Source organism: Saccostrea echinata, unplaced genomic scaffold (assembly GCF_033153115.1).
Source record: "Saccostrea echinata isolate AGI-Se365-2 ecotype Australia unplaced genomic scaffold, CSIRO_AGI_Sech_v1 ptg000030l, whole genome shotgun sequence".
Classification (NCBI taxonomy): Eukaryota; Metazoa; Mollusca; class Bivalvia; order Ostreida; family Ostreidae; genus Saccostrea; species Saccostrea echinata.
This window is the reverse complement of record NW_026889779.1, coordinates 21548894-21569360: the sequence shown is the minus strand read 5'-3', so window position 1 is coordinate 21569360 and position 20467 is coordinate 21548894. Positions and strand designations below refer to the sequence as shown.

General features: G+C 33.7%; 1 protein-coding gene across 2 annotated transcripts; it reads left to right on the top strand.

Moving 5' to 3' along the window:
• The first annotated feature begins 347 nt into the window (after positions 1-347).
• Positions 348-16946, top strand: LOC133197528 (ATP-dependent RNA helicase DDX19A-like). 2 transcript variants are annotated; one of them, XM_061333608.1, is made up of 12 exons: positions 348-413; positions 3113-3181; positions 6495-6714; positions 7429-7567; positions 7762-7854; positions 8043-8145; positions 10717-10831; positions 10962-11139; positions 11282-11522; positions 14290-14452; positions 16111-16308; positions 16491-16946. In XM_061333608.1, the coding sequence occupies exons 1-12, from the start codon at positions 354-356 to the stop codon at positions 16550-16552; spliced, it is 1641 nt and encodes a 546-aa protein (XP_061189592.1). In that variant the 5' UTR covers positions 348-353; the 3' UTR covers positions 16553-16946. The 2 variants fall into 2 exon arrangements, with proteins under 2 accessions (XP_061189592.1, XP_061189593.1); XM_061333609.1 differs by lacking the exon at positions 3113-3181.
• The last annotated feature ends 3521 nt before the right edge of the window (positions 16947-20467 follow it).

The following is a 20467-nucleotide window of genomic DNA, read 5'->3' as shown; positions in this document are numbered from 1 at the left end:
AAAAGGTACTGTATGTCAATTTTATAGAACATTGGCAAATACACATAATATATATACATGCATATATAGAGAAGGGGGGCTATCTGTACTCATTTTCTGTCAAAAACTTTGATTTTGAGAAAACCCTTTTCTTTCTGTTGGCGGAAAATTACGAACTACGCACGTGTGTGAGACTGTTTATAATTTTATGAATCATTCATTTATGAGTCAATGTGACAATGGAATATAGATTCTATTAATGGAATTTGTGTAATGTAAGGCATTATTATTATTGTACTCTAATTCTAAGTAAACCAGAGGTTTTTAATTATAAATAGTTAATAATCAGCCAATTTATTCTCAACAGACATAAGATGGCAAACCTGGACTGGGGAGCTGCTGTTGACTCCCAGGAACAAGCATTGACAAGTCAGGTAAACTTCACACACTATTGTGAAGACACAGAATTGTGCATTTATCAGTCTAGATGAACTCTGAAAATGGAGTGAACTCCAAAAAACAAAGTCTTTCGCACTGTCATGCATTGTGGTAAATGGTGTATATGTCATATCTGTTGTAAACAAAGAATGGAATGTTGTTCATTTTCTCCAAATATACAGTGGCATAATTGCTCTATCTAGTACATTTTGACTTAATTTATTTTTATTTAGTAAAAAAAATGCAATTATTAAAATATTTTTGTAGATATTAACCAATTTTTGCATTATCGTGATGTGTATATATACAATTTCAAATTCAATACTTCAATCAAAAAAATCTGAATTGCTTGATTTCATTTTAATACAATTCAATCAACATGATCAATATCTATAGATGACTTTATATCGCTTCATAACATTCAAATCACAATTTTTAACTATAAATGATATCTTCATTGAAACATCAAATTTGAAATGAAAATAAGTTTAGTTTCTCAAATAGTCTAGAATATAAAAAAAATGATCAATATGACTTCCAAAATTTATTATGAAGCATTCCAGAGTACTGATATTATTGCCAGACTTTCCAACTCTTTGCTCAAGTTGTTTAAGTAAGCCTAGAATTTTTGTCTCAAAGCCAACATTTTTTGTGTGTGTGCACATGGGTGGACTCCAATTTCAGAATCTTTTAGTCTGAATTTCTCACTTCCAGTATCTCTGTTTTCGGAGTTTGTCTAGACTGTTTACATTTTAAGATCAAAGATATGGATACAAAACATTAAGAATTGTGAAATATGAGATCATGAAAAATGAGATTATGAAATATTTTCTTTTCTTTAATGTACATGTATATGTGTATAAAAGATTTTTTCCCCTAAGAATGAAAATTTCATCTTCACTAGGCAAGTGTTTCTGATCTGTACATTCCTCTCAAACCCTTGGCCTATCATGCTGTCAGAAATCAGGATTGTTTATGTCACATGATCTTAAATCTTACCTCATACACATCACTTGTGTCATTGATGACAGAAATAAAGAACGTTTTTAAAAAAAATATATTAGTATTTAAAAAATATTTAACAAGGAGGCATTGGTGGATGTTTATATGTTATTTAAGTTGCAAGTCTATATCTGCAACATAGGTTCCAGATTACAATATGTGCACATTAATTTCACATTGGATGATGCCGTATGTATTTATAGAATGACATTATGTTTTTCATTTCCAAGACTTAAGAGTCAAGAAAAATCCTGAACAGAGATATAATCATTAATTATAGTACTTGCCTCACTGATTGGTTGAACAATATATCAATCATCTCCAATCACACCCCAAGAAAAAATTCACAACTTTTGATATCAAAATAGGCCAAGGGTTTGTGAGGAGTGGATCAAAAAACATTTGCCTAACGAAGATGCTAAGATTTTGGATTTGAATAGATCATTTTTCAGTCAGTATTTATTTATTTATTTTAATATATTAATCTTTTTATAATAATTTATGATTGCATTTGTTTTGAGTGAATGTGTATTACAATTAGCAGGTAAATACAGAATAAGAGTTTTACAATACTCTTTTGTAGAGAAGTTTGAAATAATAATTCATGAAAATTGTTCTATGAAAATATTTACCTTTTACTGAATACAAGATTGTTGGACCTAGACAGTATTCACATTTATTTAATTAATATACCCAAAACAGAATAAATCTTCACTTGGTTTTATTAGCTATTACCTTATAACTGGTTACTGGTATATTAGTGAATGATCTGATTTTTGCTATAATTTTTTATTGTGAAAAAATTGTAGGGCTGATATTTAATATTATTATAATTTGTGTTTGAGTTGACACTTTGACCATGAGGTAATATGTAAAATATATGAGGATGTGACCATTTTGGTGAGCACAGTTTATCCATTAAAAACCTTTACATAAACTTTAAAATTAGATCCACCTCTTCATAAACCATGTTTCACTGGATGCTTAGAGGTCAGAGGCAGTCTAGCTTGTGATGTCACATCATCTGTCATATGTCAGTTGCATTATCATATTGGAGAAAAAAGAGTGCATATTTTAAAGGAAAATCCTTGATATATTTTCTTTCCTAGAAAATGTTTTTTTTCTTTGGAGCTTTCTGCAAGAACTCCATGTAATTTTTGGTTACCTTGTTTGCCCACCATTAACAAATAAATGTTCTCTAGTTATTGTGGTATCCAGAGAACTGGAACACAAAAAAATTGTTTGACAAATGTGCAGATTTCAGTTCAAATCCCCACAGTTCTTATATTAGTCTATAGAGCTTGCTTCTTTTGCTGTAAAAAGTATCTAGAATACAGAGATAACTTTCCATTTCAAATGTTGAAACTTGAAAATGTCGCAACTTAAAAAAAATAGTTCTATTTGACTTCAATTTTATGAACTTCACTCTTTATGTAAAAAATGTTTTAATACTGCATCAGTATTGCTGTTTGAAGTTTGCCTTAGAAAAGATTGTATGTTTAGATTTCTTGTTGTAGGAATTAAAACTTTAACTTTTGCATGCATCAATGATAACATTAGCTTTTGCATGGAAATTTGTTGAAGAAAATTGTTGTTGAAAATTTAGATTTTGATTTTGGCTCAGTAAACATGATAAAGTACAAGTGTATAAGCTTATATTTGAACTATAGAATATTGTTTATGTTTTGAAAAGACTCCAGGAACAGGTAGCCAGTCATTGAACTGGGCGGAAGAAGTTGAGAAAAGTGACTTGTCACAAGAGGTATATAAGCGTGTTGTAACATAGTCTCTCTATGTCACTCTCTTGTAGCTTATGTTGGAGTGCTTCAAGTCAGCCTGGTTTTCACACTCTGCTGTGTAGAATGTTCTATTGCAGTAAAATATCAGTGATTGATTTCTTGTCTAATTCACTTAAAGAATTGGATCTAGAATTATTATTGCTTTCCTAATTACACTTGCACCACAATGATAGTAACATGCACTCATGTTTTACAGAGTTATTTAAGGGGGGGGGGGGGGTATGCTTATTTTACTTATTAGGAAATATATATATTTACTACTTTTCATTTAGATCTGTAAATGCATCTGTTGTTAATGCATTGGATTGTTTGGCTTAGGTGCATATAGTAACATGGCCATTAATATTATCTAAAATAATGCATTGATGCTTTGTTCTCTTAACAAAGAAGCATTTTATACAAAATTTCATACATGCATAGTATATACTAATTTGATACAGTTGTATATTGATTGGTAGATTCTTGCCTTTAGATTGAATCTACAGAACTGTAGCTAGGAGGGGTTTGTGGACTGATGCGATAAAATTCATACTAAGTTGGTTGTGCTTACAAAATTTATAAGGGACATAAAACAACAAAAATTTAAGAAGTGTTGAAAATTTTAGTTTGATACCTTGATAATCTGCCATTGTATCCCTGAAAAAGAAACTTAATGTAAAGAAGACATTACATGATCATTCGGCACTGTCGTCATTGAGTTTTATGACGTTCAACAATGTCATTGCTTCTCAACATCCATTCCCTCTGCCTCAATACACTTTTCTTGACAAGATACATTGGTGTTGAACAGTGACTGAAACCTAATATCTTGTTTTATATGAGAGTTTAAAATTTCAAGAACAGCTGATTTCAAAACACAGTAATGTAAATGGATCTATACTTTGGCAGCTTAATTAATCCACTTGTTGGAGTTCAATTTCTACTGCATGCAAGTGACAATATTTTTCAGCATGTCTGACTTTGGACACCAGAATCACGTTTCAGCAATAAATGTGTCTCTCCTTTCTCTGAATCATTTGTGCCATTTAAAAACGTGTAATCTAGACTTATTTTGTCTCTCTCACTAACTTATTAAAATATTTCCAAAGTCTAATGCCAGTTTTTTTCCCAAAGTTAAGCTATAAATTGTGGTAAAACAACAAATATGCACACACCAGTTCTGACATCATTTTTAGCCACTAATTTTAAGCACTCTATATTGAATTTAATAAGACCTCATGGAACTGACAAAATTAGTTGAAAATTGTGAATTTTACAGAACAATTCTGTCACATCATACATGCAAAATTATGTGAAAACTGGCCAACAAATGCTCATCTCAAAATTTTTTTTTTCTTTAGACTCATGTTAGAATTATGTCATATTTTGAGGTTGCACAGTATGGAGTGGTCATACCATTGCTTACCAAACATTGACAATTTATTCAAGCTTAATACAAAACATTGACAATTTATTCAAGTATAAACTGTATTACATACTTTATTTTGTAGACAGAAAAGATGATGTTGATCAAATGTGTAAAAAGTCATTGATTTCATTCATGGAATTCCTTCTTAAGCAGAATTATTTTTTATTATTATGGTGCTAGTCCACAAGCTTTTGATAACCTCTTGTATATACAGTGTTAACTATAATACTTTTCTGCACAATAGCATTTAGCAGTTGTTATCAGATTGCATGTACTTCTTCATTTATGCTAGACACTATTAAAACAACTCAAATTGCATGGTACATTGTCTGTTTTTTAGTATTCCCACAGATCACTTCCTATGAAGTTGTACACTAGAGAGCGCTGAGATAACATTTAGCCTCTCCTACTTGAATTTCAGTGTCCATTTTAGAGTTATCTTCCTCTGTCCATGTTGTAGTGTGACCTATCCTTATGCCTTATGCAATATTTATGGACTCGAAATTTTATATATATATATAAATTATATATATTTTATATATATATATATATATATATATATATATATATATATATATATATATATATATATATATATATATATATATATATACGAATGGTAACCTAACAACAAAGCTTTATGATAAATGTGAAGACTTCAATTTTTCAATTGTCAACTTCCCCTACTTATGCAGCTATATACTCTTATCACCTGCATATGGGGGTTTTGTCTCCCAGTTGATTCGATATGCAAGAGATGCTCTAAGTATGAAAAATACATAAAACGAGGCAAGCTATTGACAAACAAGTTGATGAAACAAGGGTATCAACAGTCTCGTTTGAAGTCATCATTTTGCAAGTTTTATGGTCGATACAATGACCTTGTCAGCAAATACAACCTGTCATCAAGTCAAATTCTGACTGACATTTTTCATACTAATTGTTAGGCCATTATTTACACACTGAATTGTCTACTGATTTTCCATTTTTCTGAATCATGACAAGGAGCACACAGCAGATGTGACAGGTCTGCAGGGGATGCTCACTCCTCCATGGCACCTGGTCCCACCTCTGATGTTTTTGGAAGTCTGTGTTTGCTGAGCTCCTGATTTGTATTGTCTAGATGGACTTTGAACTTGAATACTGTTCATTATCTCTATATTTCATTTAAGGAGAATTTACTTCAACTAACTTTCCTTGCCTGAATTAAGATACATTGACAAATGATTGATTTCAAAGATTTCATAAGAAGCTATGTGTATAGTATCAGAGATATCTTTTTTGACAGTGGATGGAGGTAAAAAGAAAATTTAGGAGGGAATTTAGTGGCCATACCTTCCTAAATTTAATTAATTCTTTGTGGCCAGGCCACAACCTCTGTTTAAGTTAATGTTTCATTGAAATCCATCCACAACTTTCAGAGATATTGTGCAGAGGACAGATAGACTAATAGACATATGGAAATTTATAGGCAATGTGGAAATATAGGCAATGTGGAAATATAGGCAGACAAACATGAGTGAAATCAAGAACATTCTTCAGACTTTACTGCTTCATTTATTTACATTTTGCATGCAAATCAATTGTAATAGTGTGTGAATTAAATGTTTCTTTTATGCTGGTTTGCTAAACTAATTTCACATTAGCCAATAACAATCTTGTATTATTGTATTTAACATTTATAATATCTAAAAAGTAGTATTTTAGATTTGTAGAAAACATATTTTGTTATTACTGATATTTAAAAATAATAATTAAAAAACACTAAGCATGATGTTCATTTTCTTTTTGCATGACATAAAAATAATATAAGACTTATTTTAATTTCTAGTTTGAATATGTTTACTTACTTGACTGTTCATTTTCAGATTAACAGAATTACATTAGATAAAACTACAGTCCCATCCAAATCTCCTAGTGCCCCAGCTCAGAGTGGCCCTGCCCACACCCCCACGACACCTCCACGGCCTGGCCCCACCCAGACAAGTCAGGCACCTCCACGACCTGTCCAGGGGACAGGTGCCATGGCTGCTGCCCCGTCCCAGGCTCAGGATGGGGCAGGAGCATCAGGAGATGATGAAGAGAAAGGTATTATAGTTAAAATACATAGCTATTCTTAGTTATGTTGATATATAGTTAGAACAGAAGACAAATATTAGTTTAATACTATATGTAACTATATGTATAGTTAAAATACTTGGAAATTTTAGTGATGTTGATGATTGTATAATTAAAACACAATCTTAGTTATGTTGATTTGTAGTTTAACACAAGGCAAATCTTATGTTGATATGTTGTTAGACATAGCAATTTTCCGTTACCAGTGTTTTCCCTAAGAACCTGCTACCGGCCAAATTGACCACTTCAATTGATAAAAATGCCGCTTAGAAATCAAAAATTTAAAAAATGATTGTTGTAAGTTCCACAGAGATTTGTTCATAAACCTCAGTCCCTAGCCTTTTACAATTGATCTCTAACCCTTTACTTTGAAATAAAGGGAAAACACTGGTTACATTGGATTTGTAGTTAAAACACACATCTTAGTTGTGTTGATATGCAATTGAAACACATTACATATTTTTATCATTTTAATATGTAGCTAAACCAATTAGCAAATTTTAGCTATACATGTATTACATGTAATATGTTTTTTCATTTGAAATAAACTATTCAGTTAGCATACTTAAAATGAAAATGGTATGTTAGCATAAAATCTTAAATTTAAACTGTCTGAAATATGTAAGATTTGAAAAAAATCTTTTCTTAGTATTGAATGATGAATGTGTTTTGATATATTTCCAGGAACAACAAAAGAAGAAGCCTCCCTCCTCAGGAAGTTGGTCCATTCTAAGCTTGTATCCTCTAAAGCAGACTTAGAAGTCTTACAGAAGGACCCCAATTCTCCACTCTACTCTGTCAAGTCATTCGAGGCTTTAAATTTGTGAGTTTGATTCAGTGTAAAATTAAAAATTTTGGTTTGAATAACCTTAACAATGCAACTGCCAAAACTTTGTGGAATCGTTTAAAGCCTGGCGTGAATAGAGATCTGGTAGAATAATACCTTTCTAGAGGAATTTAAAATTGGAGAAATTTTAGTTATCAGTAATGCATATTTTCATTTTCATCAATTCATAGGAAAAAGGAACTTTTAGATGGAATTTACAGTATGGGGTACAACACACCATCAAAAATCCAGGAAACCGCATTACCTGTACTTTTAGCTGACCCGTAAGTTTTTTTAATTTTTGGAATTCAAGTTTTACACATTGAATCTTCATGTTCATGAATAAATGCAAGTTAAGAAGTATTTTTAGATATTTTTGAAAATGGGAGTTTTTTAAAATAACTGATTATCAGTTATTAGTCATGCATAATTTTTTTTCATATACCTTAAGAATTTGAAATAATTTTTTCAGTCCTGTAAACATGATCGCACAGAGCCAGAGTGGAACAGGAAAAACAGCAGCCTTTGTTTTGACCATGCTAAGTCGTGTAGACACCAATCTCCACTATCCACAGGTAAACAAAGTATCCAAATCAATCTTCACTTCCACAGGTAAACAAAGTATAGAAATAAATCTTTACTTTCCATAAGTAAACTAAGTATCAAAACCAGTCTCCACTTTTCACAGGTGAACAAAGTATCAAAATCAATCTCAACTATCCATGGGTAAACAAAATATTAAATTCAGTCTCAACTATCTGTGGGAATAAAAAGTGTGGACATAAATATCCACTATCCAGTGGGGGGGGGGGGGGGGGATCAATTTCAACTATCCACAGATAAACAGTGTCCTCAACCTATAGATAAACAAAGTTTGAACATAGATCTTTAATATCCATAGGTAAACAAAGTATCAGAGTCAGTCCCCTCTATCTGTAGGTAAATAAAGGGTAAAAATCAGTCTCCACTATCTACAGGTAAATAAAGTATCCAAATCATTTCCACTATCTACAGATAAATATATTGTGGACTTCATTCAGTCTCCACTATCCATGGGTAAACAAAGCATCTAAATCAACCTCCAAAGGAAATGGGTGAACAAGGTGTGCAGAATGCATATAACTTCAATGTGTAAAAATCATATTCAATATGTGAATTTAATATTTAGAGTATAGTTCTCCTTATTGAAATTGATGAAATTATGATAAACAAAACTTTTCTGAGGAAAATTTTCTCGGCAAAAATTATTCTGTTATTAAAAAGTTATGTGGTATTCATGGGGTTCGAACCCTAGCAATAAAAATCCTGAGTATCATTTTCCTTTGAGACTAACTCACTAATCACTATGCTAGACAGCTCCTGATGAATAGTGGCATTTAAATCATGCTTGTGATATGACTCTTGACAAAATGGATTCAAGTATTTCTTGGAAAGATGTGAATGTTGTGTCATAAAAGTGTATTTTTAAGGTATTAGTGGGTCTTTGTTCCATGTTTTTGTTAACCAAAAAATGTATATCTTTATGCAAACTTTGATGGTAAACTTTAAAAAAAAAATGGAGCAAATAACCTCTCATATCAAAAAAATGTGTATAGTATGAGAAAACGATCCTTTATGCCCTCTTAAGTGTGTGTACACTGTTTCATAGGCTAATAATTTTAATCTTTGTGAAATTTTTGCAAATTGTGGAAATTTTACGTGAAGTATACTTTAATGTTAGATGAAATATCAAAGAAAATTCTGTTATAATTGAGATTTAATTTTTCACCTTCATACTTGTCGTCGTACTATAGGCGCTTCACTTGCCTTGTTCACCCATCTTCTTAAACACAGGTAAAAAAGAATTAATATCAATCTCCACTATCATCTTGACACCAGTCTCCATTATCCACAGATAAAGTGTGGACAACAACCTCCTCTTTTCACATATGAACATAGTGTAAACATCAATCTCCATTATTGACAAGTAAAAAAATGTGGATATCAGTCTCCACTATCCACAGGTAAACACAGTGTGGTCATCAATCTCTACTATCCATAGGTGAAAATGTTTTGATATAAATCTCCATCACAGGTTTACCTAGTGTGGACATGAATCTCCACTTCCCACTGATAAAGTGTGGACAACAATTTCCTATGTCCACAGTTTGGGCATCAATATCCACTATCCAGTTTCCACTCTTTACATGGAAAACTGCAGATCAGAACTTCCTATCCATCAAGTATTTCTCAAACATGGTCTCAGGACTATTTCTTTGCTTTATAGTAAAAAATTTAAACAAAAAATATTGAAATCATAGGGTATGTGTAAGCTAACAAGATGTATGCAGTAATTCCTGGTGTATCAGTGCAGCTTAGTAGAATCTGATGTTCGGGTTAGATCCATCCAGTGTTCCTGTTAGCTCTGGCTAGTTGCTTAAGCTTTTGGCAGAGTCAGGTTTGCTGAAGCAGATGAAATATTTTGAAGACCTCTAACACAACTTATTTTCTAAATATAGAGTTCAGCTTCTGGCTTTTATATTTAGAAGGTTGCATAGCTTTTACAGAGTGATACAAGGTTCAGTCTTTCTACTTTCTCCCTGTCTATCTGTCTGTCACTATGTCTTCTGAACTGCAGGAATTAAGAACTCAACATTTAGCTTGTACATTGAATGTACATGTAAAAAGATCTTTTAAAAATTGCCAGGGTATCTATGTTTTGAATTTGAATTTTGATCTACAATTCATACTTTCATAACTATTTCATGCTGTTAATCTTCACTATCTTATGAACTGTGAGAGTTAGGGCGTTGATATTTAGCAGGTGAATTACATGTACTTGTTGCAAAATTTAATTTAAAAGTATATGTATTACATGAATAGAGTTAATGACCTCCAGAGATTAACAAACTTCTTTTTCAGATCTACATGATATATAACTTTTGAACTGTGAGAAGTAAGGCATTGATATTCATGATATTTGCTTGTGAATGGCTTAATTGTTGCAATAAATTTTTTATTAGATATATTAGACACTAACCAATGACCTTTGTCTTACTTTTTACTAAACTCGTTACTATTTGAGCATTGAGAGGTATTGCTTTTATACTCTGTTTAGAAAACTTTTGTGGTATTACATGTATTGTGGACATTTTTTTTTCTTACAGTGTCTGTGCATAGCACCTACTTATGAGTTAGCTCTGCAAATTGGCAAAAATGTGGAAGAGATGGGAAAGTTCATGACAGATCTGAAAATTGAATATGCCATCAGAGGAGAGAAATGTTAGAAGATTTAATTATCTTTTTAAATTTTAAGTCATTAATTTTGTTTAAAATGCTTGGAATTAAATTTTTGTTCAGTCTTCATAAAAAACCCATCAAGCATATAGTTAATTAAATTCTCAATATTCAGTGAGCAGAGGGACAAAACTATATGGACATTTGATCATTGGAACCCCGGGGACAGTGTGTGACTGGGCCTTGAAGTTCCGCTTTTTTGACCTCAAAAAGATCAAAGTTTTCGTGTTAGATGAAGCAGATGTTATGATTGCTACACAAGGTCATCAAGACCAGTCCATCAGAATTCAGAGGTCAGTGTGACGACCTTTATATTCCAAGGTCATTCGTAATTGTCATTGAATTAATGGCTCCTAAAATAAAATACATATCCATCGCCTTAAAAGTCTCTGGGAATTACTTCATGTTGTGAGAATAATTGTTTTTGTTCCATAGGGGATTAGGGAAAGACTGCCAAATGTTATTATTTTCTGCAACTTACGAGGATGAAGTGATGAGATTTGCGCAGGCTGTGATACCTAACAACCCAATCGTAATTCGACTCCGACGTGAGGAACAATCTCTTGACAATATCAAACAGTACTACATAGAGTGTTCTGATCAGGAGGGGAAGTTCCAGGCTTTATCAAACATCTACGGTTCAATATCAATAGGCCAGTCTATGATATTCTGTGCTGTAAGTATTGCTCTCTATGACTGATTAACTCCTGTAAGGGATAAACATTAATATATTAAAGTTGTGAAATATTTTCAATGTACACTTGTTAATTAACAGATTGTGCTTTTAATTAGTGCTAGACTTGGCAGTTATTTAGTTTGATGTTTGTATATACACATATGATACTATGTTTTGACAGTACAAATATGGTGCATATGGGAAGCCCAATCAAAATCATTTATGAGTAGTAATATAAAAATGATTTGATTTATAAATGAACATATGGTTAATTATGTGATGTTTTTAGGTCACCTGAGTTACCCGTGCGGGTGTGCGTCGTGCATAAACTTTTCACATTTTCGACTTCTTCTCAAGAACCACTGGGCCGATTTCCACCAAACTTGCCACAAACTATAGTTGGGTAAAGATGATTCAAGTTTGTTCAAATGAAGGGCCACGCCTTCTTACAAGGGGAGATAATTAAGAATTAGTGAAAAATTAATGGTATCTTTTAAAAATCTTCTTCTCAAGAACCACTAGACCAGGTAAGATGAAACTTATGTGGAAACATCATCAGGTAGTGTAGACTCAAATTTGTTAAAATCATGACCCCCAGGGGTAGGGTGGGGCCACAATGGACGATCAAAGTTTTACATAGAGATATATAGGAAAAATCTTTAAAAATCTTCTTCTCAGGAACAGCTAAGCCCTGATTGGTCATATTTATATGGAAGCATCCTCAGGTAGTGTAGATTCAAGTTTGTTCAAATCATGACCCCCGGGGGTAGGGCGGGGCCACAATGGATGATCAAAGTTTTACTTGGAGATATATAGGAAAAATCTTTTAAAATCTTTTTCTGAGGAACAGCAAAGCCATGATTGGTCATATTTATATGGAAGCATCCTCAGGTAGTGTAGATTCATGTTTGTTCAAATCATGACCCCCGGGGGTAGGGCGGGGCCACAATGGACGATCAAAGTCTTACATAGGAATATATAGGAAAATTTCTTATCAAGAACTGCAAAGCTATGATAAGTCATTTTGATATCATAGAAGTTTTACATAGAAATACATAGAAAAATATTAAAAAAAAAATTTCTTCTCCAGAATCACTGGGCCAAGAAAAATGAAACTTATCTGGAAACATCCTAAAGTAGTGTAGATTCAAGTTTGTTCAAATCATGACCCCCAGGGGTAGGGCAGGGCCACAATGGATGATCAAAATTTTACATGGGAATACATTGGAAAAATCTTCTCCAGAAACACTAGGCCAAGAAAGATGAAATGTGGAAACATCTTCAGGTAGTGTAGATTCAAGTTTGTTAAAACCATGATCCCCAGGGGTAGGGTGGGCCACAATGGACAATGAAAGTTTTACATTGGAATATGTAGGGAAAATCTTGAAGAAATTCTTTTCTCAAGAACAGCAAAGCCATGATTGGTTATACATGTATGAACATGGAAACATCAGGTAGTATAAATTTAAGTTTGTTCAAATCATGACTCTGGATTCTTGGGATAGGGTGGGGCCACAATGGACAATCAAAGATTTACAAAAGCTCCTTTCAGTTTATTTTATACTTCTATGGATTGTTGTTTTATATTCAGGTGAGCGTCAAGTCCTTTGGGCCTCTTGTTTTTTTTTTTTTATATTAATTAAAAATACTTTTATTACCATATCTACTGGTACAAAGTATTCATTGAAATGGAATTAACAAGGTATTGAGTAACAATTGTGGTAGTCAATTTTCATCAAAACACAAACAACTTCATAGTTATTGCTTGATATTTCATCAAATCATAAACAATAGTATTGGCTCTGGTTAGGGTTTAGCTAAAATCAGAAATGAAATTTTACATAATGCATTCATATCAGGAAAAATTTCTTCTCTATGATAGGAAAGCCATATGTTAGTCATTTGTAGCATCCCAATTATGTGTAGATTCAGTTTGGAATGTCATGACATACTGGGGCCAGGTTGGGCCCCAATATGGGGTTAAAAACAAAGAGGGAAAATAAATCTTTTAAAATCTTCTGAGGAAGAATAGCAGAGCCAAGGTGACTAACGTGTAGATGAATGTTGTGGCCCACTGATGAACCTCTTCTTTAAGATATTTTTCAAGGGAATTGTACATGATATGTTTAATTGCTAAAAGACATGCTACGAAGTTTGTGATTTTTGAATTTATAATTAATCAATCATTAATTTGTTGGGAGAACTTAGATATCAATTTCATCTTTGATATTTTAACCTGAGATATAACAATTTCACGAATCTCCACCAATGTCAAAATATCTCTTTACTATATGTGATGATTTACTTAAATGCAGTAGCCTTTTTATACCCTTGCTCCGAGAGAGAGGGGGGTATACTGTTTTACCCTTGTGTGTCTGTCTCACTGTCTATCTGCTTGTCTGTGTTTGTCCGTAAAAAATTTTCATCACAGTTTTCTCAGCAACTACAAATTGCCGATGCTTGAAATTTTAGCACACTCTTTGTTTTGGCATGCCATATGGTGGGATTCATTTTTGAATGATTCTATTGTCAACTTCCTGTTTGTCCATGCCTCTGTCTGTACCAAATTTCTGTCACAGTTTTGTCAGCAACTACTGACAAGGCAGATGCACGAAGTTTTATCACACTCTTTGTTTAGGCATGCCATATGGTGGGATTCATGAGAGTGTATATTCACCTCAGAACAGGGATATTATAGTGAGCACTGGCTCACAGACTTCTTGAATTTTAACTTCAGTTGTATAAAACTGTATTATATTTAAAACAGACAAGAAAAACAGCAGCTTGGTTGGCAGAGAAAATGACAAAAGAAGGACATGCCGTGGGTCTCCTTAGTGGAGAGTTGTCAATAGAACAAAGGGCAGCCATCATTAATCGCTTCAAAGAGGCCAAAGAGAAAGTTCTGATCACCACAAATGTCACAGCTAGGGGTGAGTGTTTTCTATTGCAGAGGACTTAGAGAAGCATAGTTTGAAGAATACTGGTTAATGATAATAAAATCTAAAGCACGTACCGGAGAAAAGAAAGACAGTAAAAATGAATAAAAGATTCGTGCTCTGTGCCGCAGGGTAATGGGTGTGCAGTGACTTTAAAGTATATAAATCAAGGTCAAAACAGATCTCTGTGGAAATTTAACATCTGGAGCATATTTCTCTCTCTTTGCCACATCTCTTGTAGATTATTCTTATGTTAAGAGTGTGCACTGAGTTTTAAGCAATTGTGAAGGTCAGAGGTCAATGTTGCAGCAGATCTTTCAGTAAAATCTTTGTATGGAGGACATCTTTTTCTGCCTTCATACTCAAACCACACAATCACTTTAATGTAAGTTTCTAGGTAGTCAAAGATCAATACAGCTAGTACTAGGGCTCTAGGTATAATCATGGTCTATTGCATATTTCCTCACCCCTTGACGAGGAACAGATTCCTCGATCTACTGAAAGTTCTTTTCCTTATCCCTATATCTTTCACACTGATCAAAAATGGGGCCTTTGAGATGGTCACCATCTCATAGATACCTGTTTGTTGTTTTAGCCTATACATACATGTACATATGATAAGAATGAATGCCTAGCTAATGTATGTTGATATTAGATAAACACCTTTCACTCCCTCAGAATTTAACCAAGAGAGAAGGGGCCTTCTGTTTGGGTACACTGTATTGTTTTTAATCAAAATTCCCTGTAGATGGCAACTATTTTAAAAGAATTGATTTTCAAGTATAAAACTCAGATAGGTGTCAGAAACTTGTCGATTTTTCAAATCATGTTAAAACTTTTAAGAGTTTATTTTAATGATAAAAAAAATGTCAGCTCAGGCCCTTACAATACTTTGTCCTTTCTTTCTCAGTTTTTAGCTCTACTGGTCAGAGACCAGAAGAGCTTATGCGATAGTAAGGTGTCCGTTGTCCATCTAGATGTCTGTCTGTCTAGCTGTCTGTCTGTAAACAACTTTTCAAAATGCTACTCCTCCTACTGTTTTGGTCTGATTTCAATATAACTTGGCACAAAAGTAGACTATACTAAGATACATAATTTAATGCATCGGTTTTTGATTTCCATGAACAGTGTTGACATGGTTGCTGAAAATAGAAATTTCTGTGAAATTCCTTTAAAACACTACTCCTCATACAGTTTTGGTCTGATTTCAATATAATTTGGCACAGGTAGACTACACTAAGATACATAATTTAGTGCATCTGTTTTTGATTTTGATGAACGTTGTTGCCATGGTTGCTAAAAATAGAAATTTCTGTGAAATTCCTTTGAAAGGCTATTCCTCCTAAAGTTTTGGTCTGATTTCAAAATAACTTGGCACACAAGTAAACTACACTAAGATACATAATTTAGTGGACCGCTTTTTTATTTCGATGAACGGTGTTGCCATGGTTACTGAAAATAGAAATATCTGTGAAATTCCTTTAAAACGTTACTCCTCCTACAGTTTTGTCTGATTTCAAAATAACTTGGCACACAAGTAGACTACACTAAGGCACATAATTTAGTGCATGTTTCTGATTTCGATGAACGGTGACCTTCACTAATATCTTCATAAGAGGAGATGTGACTGATTCTGTTTATTTTCATTGCAGGTATTGATGTAGAACAAGTGACAGTTGTGGTGAACTTTGACCTTCCCCTAACTCCACCCCCAGAAAACAAACCCGACTTTGAGACCTACCTCCACCGGATTGGAAGAACTGGTCGTTTTGGCAAAAAGGGCTTAGCAATAAACATGGTGGATGGCCAGAGGACATTTCAAACAATGAAAGCAATTGAGAGATACTTTGGTAATTGCATTATTAAGCTAAAGATATCCAGTAGATCTTGTTTTCCTAAATAAATAAATTGAAAAAAAAAAACTTTTCATTTTTTGTTTTGACAATATTTTTTCAACATACCTGCTGCTTCTTTTATCATTTAAGACATACCTGTGAATGAGTTTTTAATCTGTGTTGCTGTTTGAATATAGGGCGAGAAATCAAGAAGTTAGATGCAGATGATATAGAAGAAGTAGAGAAGATTGGCAGTTAGAGAGGAACCATTGACAGTTAGAGAGGAACCTCATTGCTTCATTTATCAAGTCTAATCAGCTGTTTACAAACATTCTGAATAAACATCACCATTTTACCAAATAGATGACAGTTTTATTGACATAACATTTTAAAACAGTGGCTTGCAGCTGTCAGATACATTGGATCTGAAAGAAAATGTGAATAAGATTGAGATTTGGGGACAATGCTTTTCACAAGTCATTTTATTTCATGTGAGAAAGACATCTTTTAATGTTAATCAGCTGTGTCGTGTCAGGTCAAGTTCTCTATTCAGAAAGTACTGTTTACTTTTTCCCTGACATGTATTTTATGTGACTTTGTTACTGTATGAAATCTTACAAAGTAATTAAATCTTTATTGTGGCTACTGTTGAAGTTTTGAATTTTGTGGCGTTTCAAAACATGCAAAAAAAATTCTTCCAAGATTGGTAGTAAAAGGGTGTTCAGAGAGATTTTTTTCTTTACAGGAGAAACAGTAGCAGCAATGATTTTATCAGTTTCTCTATTTCTAAAAATGAGACACATTGTTTTTCACTATACATGTACATCTGTAAATTTATTTACATGTATGACTAAAAATCATGGTCATGGATGCTGAAAACAAAAGCATGAAAATATATCTTTGTGAGAGACTTGCACATGTTTCCATTCAACATTGTGTTAATTTTTTGTCACGCTGTGTTTCTACGTCATGCACATGTATCCTTCTTTAGCATCTAGCAATTAACACCAACACTTATCTTAATAACTGAGTGTTGATTGAATGGCTTTTGACAACCAAATCATCTTCATTAGACATTTCTGTAGCAGTCTTTTTATGTCCACAATATGTCCGAGGATTCTCATATATGAATAAATAAATCTTGTACTTTTGTAAAAAGATCAAAAAAGTTAATACCATTTTTATTAGATCTACTGGTCAGAGACCAGAAGAGCTTATGCGATAGTAAGGTGTCTGTCCGTCTAGTTGTCTGTCCGTCTGTCTGTAAACAATTTTTCAAAACCCTACTCCTCCTACAGTTTTGGTCTGATTTCAATATAACTTGGCACAAGAGTAGACGAAACTAAAATACATAATTTAGTGCATTGGTTTTTGATTTTTGATGATCGATGTTGCCATGGTAACTAAAAATAGAAATTTCTGTGAAATTCCTTTAAATGGCTACCCCTGCTACAGTTTTAGTCTGATTTCAATATAATTTGGCACACAAGTAGACTACACTAAAATACATAATTTAGTGCATCAGTTTTTGATTTTGATGAATGGTGTTGCCATGGTTACTAAAAATAGAAATTTCTGTGAAATTCCTTTGAAAGGCTACTCCTGCTACAGTGTTGGTCTGATTTCAATATATCTTGGCACACAAGTAGACTACATCAAGATAATTCTTATTAATGCTACATGTTGCAAAGTTTCAAATCAAGTGCTACTTTTCCTTTGTTATATGCACAGACCAGTAGAGCTACAGTCTCATCAGAGACTTTTGATTTCTATCAATATGCTGGTGTAGAACAAACTCTCTTAAAAACATACATGTTTTCCTACATTTGAATATTATGTATCATGATTTACTATATGATCAGTAGAACTCAAGAACCCCTGACCCCGGGGCCACAGATTTTACAAATTTTGGAAAAGGCACCCTTACTCATGATATCAACATACAAACCAGTAGTTTATCTGCTTAATGTACGGGGATGGGGGGGGGGGGGGGAGTTCAAAGAACTCATTTTTAAAGATATTTTCTATATATTCCTAGGTAAAAAATTGATCCCCTGTTGTGGCCTTTTCCTACCCCAGGGGTCATCATTTGAACAAACTTGAATCTACAGTATGTAATGAAGCTTCTACATAAGTTTCATTTTTTCTGGCCCAGTCGTTCTTGAGAAGACGATTTTTAAAAGATGATATCAAATTTTTATGAATTCTTAATTATCTCCCCTTGAAAGAGGGCATGACACTTCCTATGAACAAACTTTTAAAATCCCCTTCACTCAAGGATACTTTTTGGCAAGTTTTGTTGGAATTAGCCCAGTGGTTCTGGAAAGGAAGTCAAAAATGTTAAAAATTTTTTACAGACAACACACAGCAGAGAGACAGATGAGTACTCTGGACACTTTTCAATCAGAAAAGCTCTCTAGGGCCTTCGGCTCAGGTGAGCTAAAAAGTATTAATACACTGGCAGGGGAGAAAAAACTCCCAAATGGAACAGTAAATATTGATCAAGATTATGGTGATTTTTACCTGAAGAAAAAAATGGCCTTTTTTTTCAGGAATAAATTTACTAGTTACCCAATTTATACCAGTGATCCAGTGAAATTGAAAAAAAGGTGCATTACCTTTCAAGGTGAGTAAAATTTTTAGAATTATTAGCTCACCTGAGTTGAAAGCTCAAGTGGGCTTTTCTGATCACATTTTGTCTGGTGTCTGTCTAACTGTCCATCCAGCTGTCCATCTGTAAACTTTTCACATTTTCAACTTCTTCCCAAGAACCACTTGCGTGAAGGGGATTCAAGTTTGTTCAAGTGAAGGGCCACGCCCTCTTTCAAGGGGAGATAATTAAGAATTTGTGAAAATTTGGCGTCATCTTCTTCTTGAGAACCATTGGGCCAGAAAAGTTGAAACTTACATGAAACCTTCATTACATAGTGTAGATTTAAGTCTGTTCAAATCGTGACCTCTGGGGGAAGGTTGGGGCCGCAATGAAGGATCAGTTTTACAAAGGAATACATAGGAAAAATCTTTAATAATCTTCTCAAGAAAAAATAATCCATGATTAGTCTTATTAATTTGGAAGCATCCTCAGATAGTGTAATTTCCAATTTCTTCAAATCATGACCCCTGGGGGTAGGTGGGGCCACAGTAGGGGATCAAAATTTTACATAGAAATATATAGTAAAAATCTTTAAAAAATCCTCTTCTCAAGAACAACAAAACCATGATTAGTCACATTGAATCATCCTCAGGTAGTGCAGATCCAAGTTTGTTCAAATCATGACCCCTGGGGTAGGGTGGGTCCACAGTGGGGGATCAAAGTTTTACAATGGATTGATTGATTCATTATATGTTGTTTTACATCCCATTCGAGAATTTTTCACTCATATAGAGACGTCACCATATACCGGTGAAGGGCTTCAAATTTTAACCTTTACTTGACACTCAGGGCCATTGAGCAGTGAGGGATCTTTAACGTGCCAACGCCTGCTGTGACATGGGGCCTCAGTTTTTAAGGTCTCATCCGAAGGACCTGCAACTTTCACTTCAAAGTGCAGAGTGCATGGCGAAGGAACAGTTGCTACCCATTTTTTATCGACTTAGGTCAGTCGCGGCCGAGATTCAAACTCATAACCTCCCGATCATGAAGCGAGCGCTCTACCGACTGAGCTACCGTGAACGGTATTTTACAATGGAATGAATAGGAAAAAATCTTTAAAAATCTTCTTCTCAAGAACTACAAAGCCACAATTAGTCATATTGATATGGAAGTATCCTCAGTTTGTGTAGATTTAAGTTTGTTCAAATCATGACCCCCAGGGATAGAGTGGGGCTGCAATGGGGGATCAAAGTTTTACAATGGAATATATAGAAAAAATCTTCTTCTCAAGAACAACAAAACCACAATTAGTCATATTGATATGGAATCATCCAGAGGTGGTGAAGATTCAAGTTTGTTCAAATCATGAACCCCCCTCCCTCCCCCCCCCCCCTCCAGGGTAGGGTGGCAGACATCTTTAAAATTCTGTTTTGAAGAACAGCAAAGCTATGATTAGTCATATGAATATAGAAGCATCCTCAGATAGATTCAATTTTATTCAAAACATGGCACCTGGGTGTAGGGCATGGCTAGAACAGGCGATCAAAGCTTTACATATGAATATATAGGAGAAGAAATCTG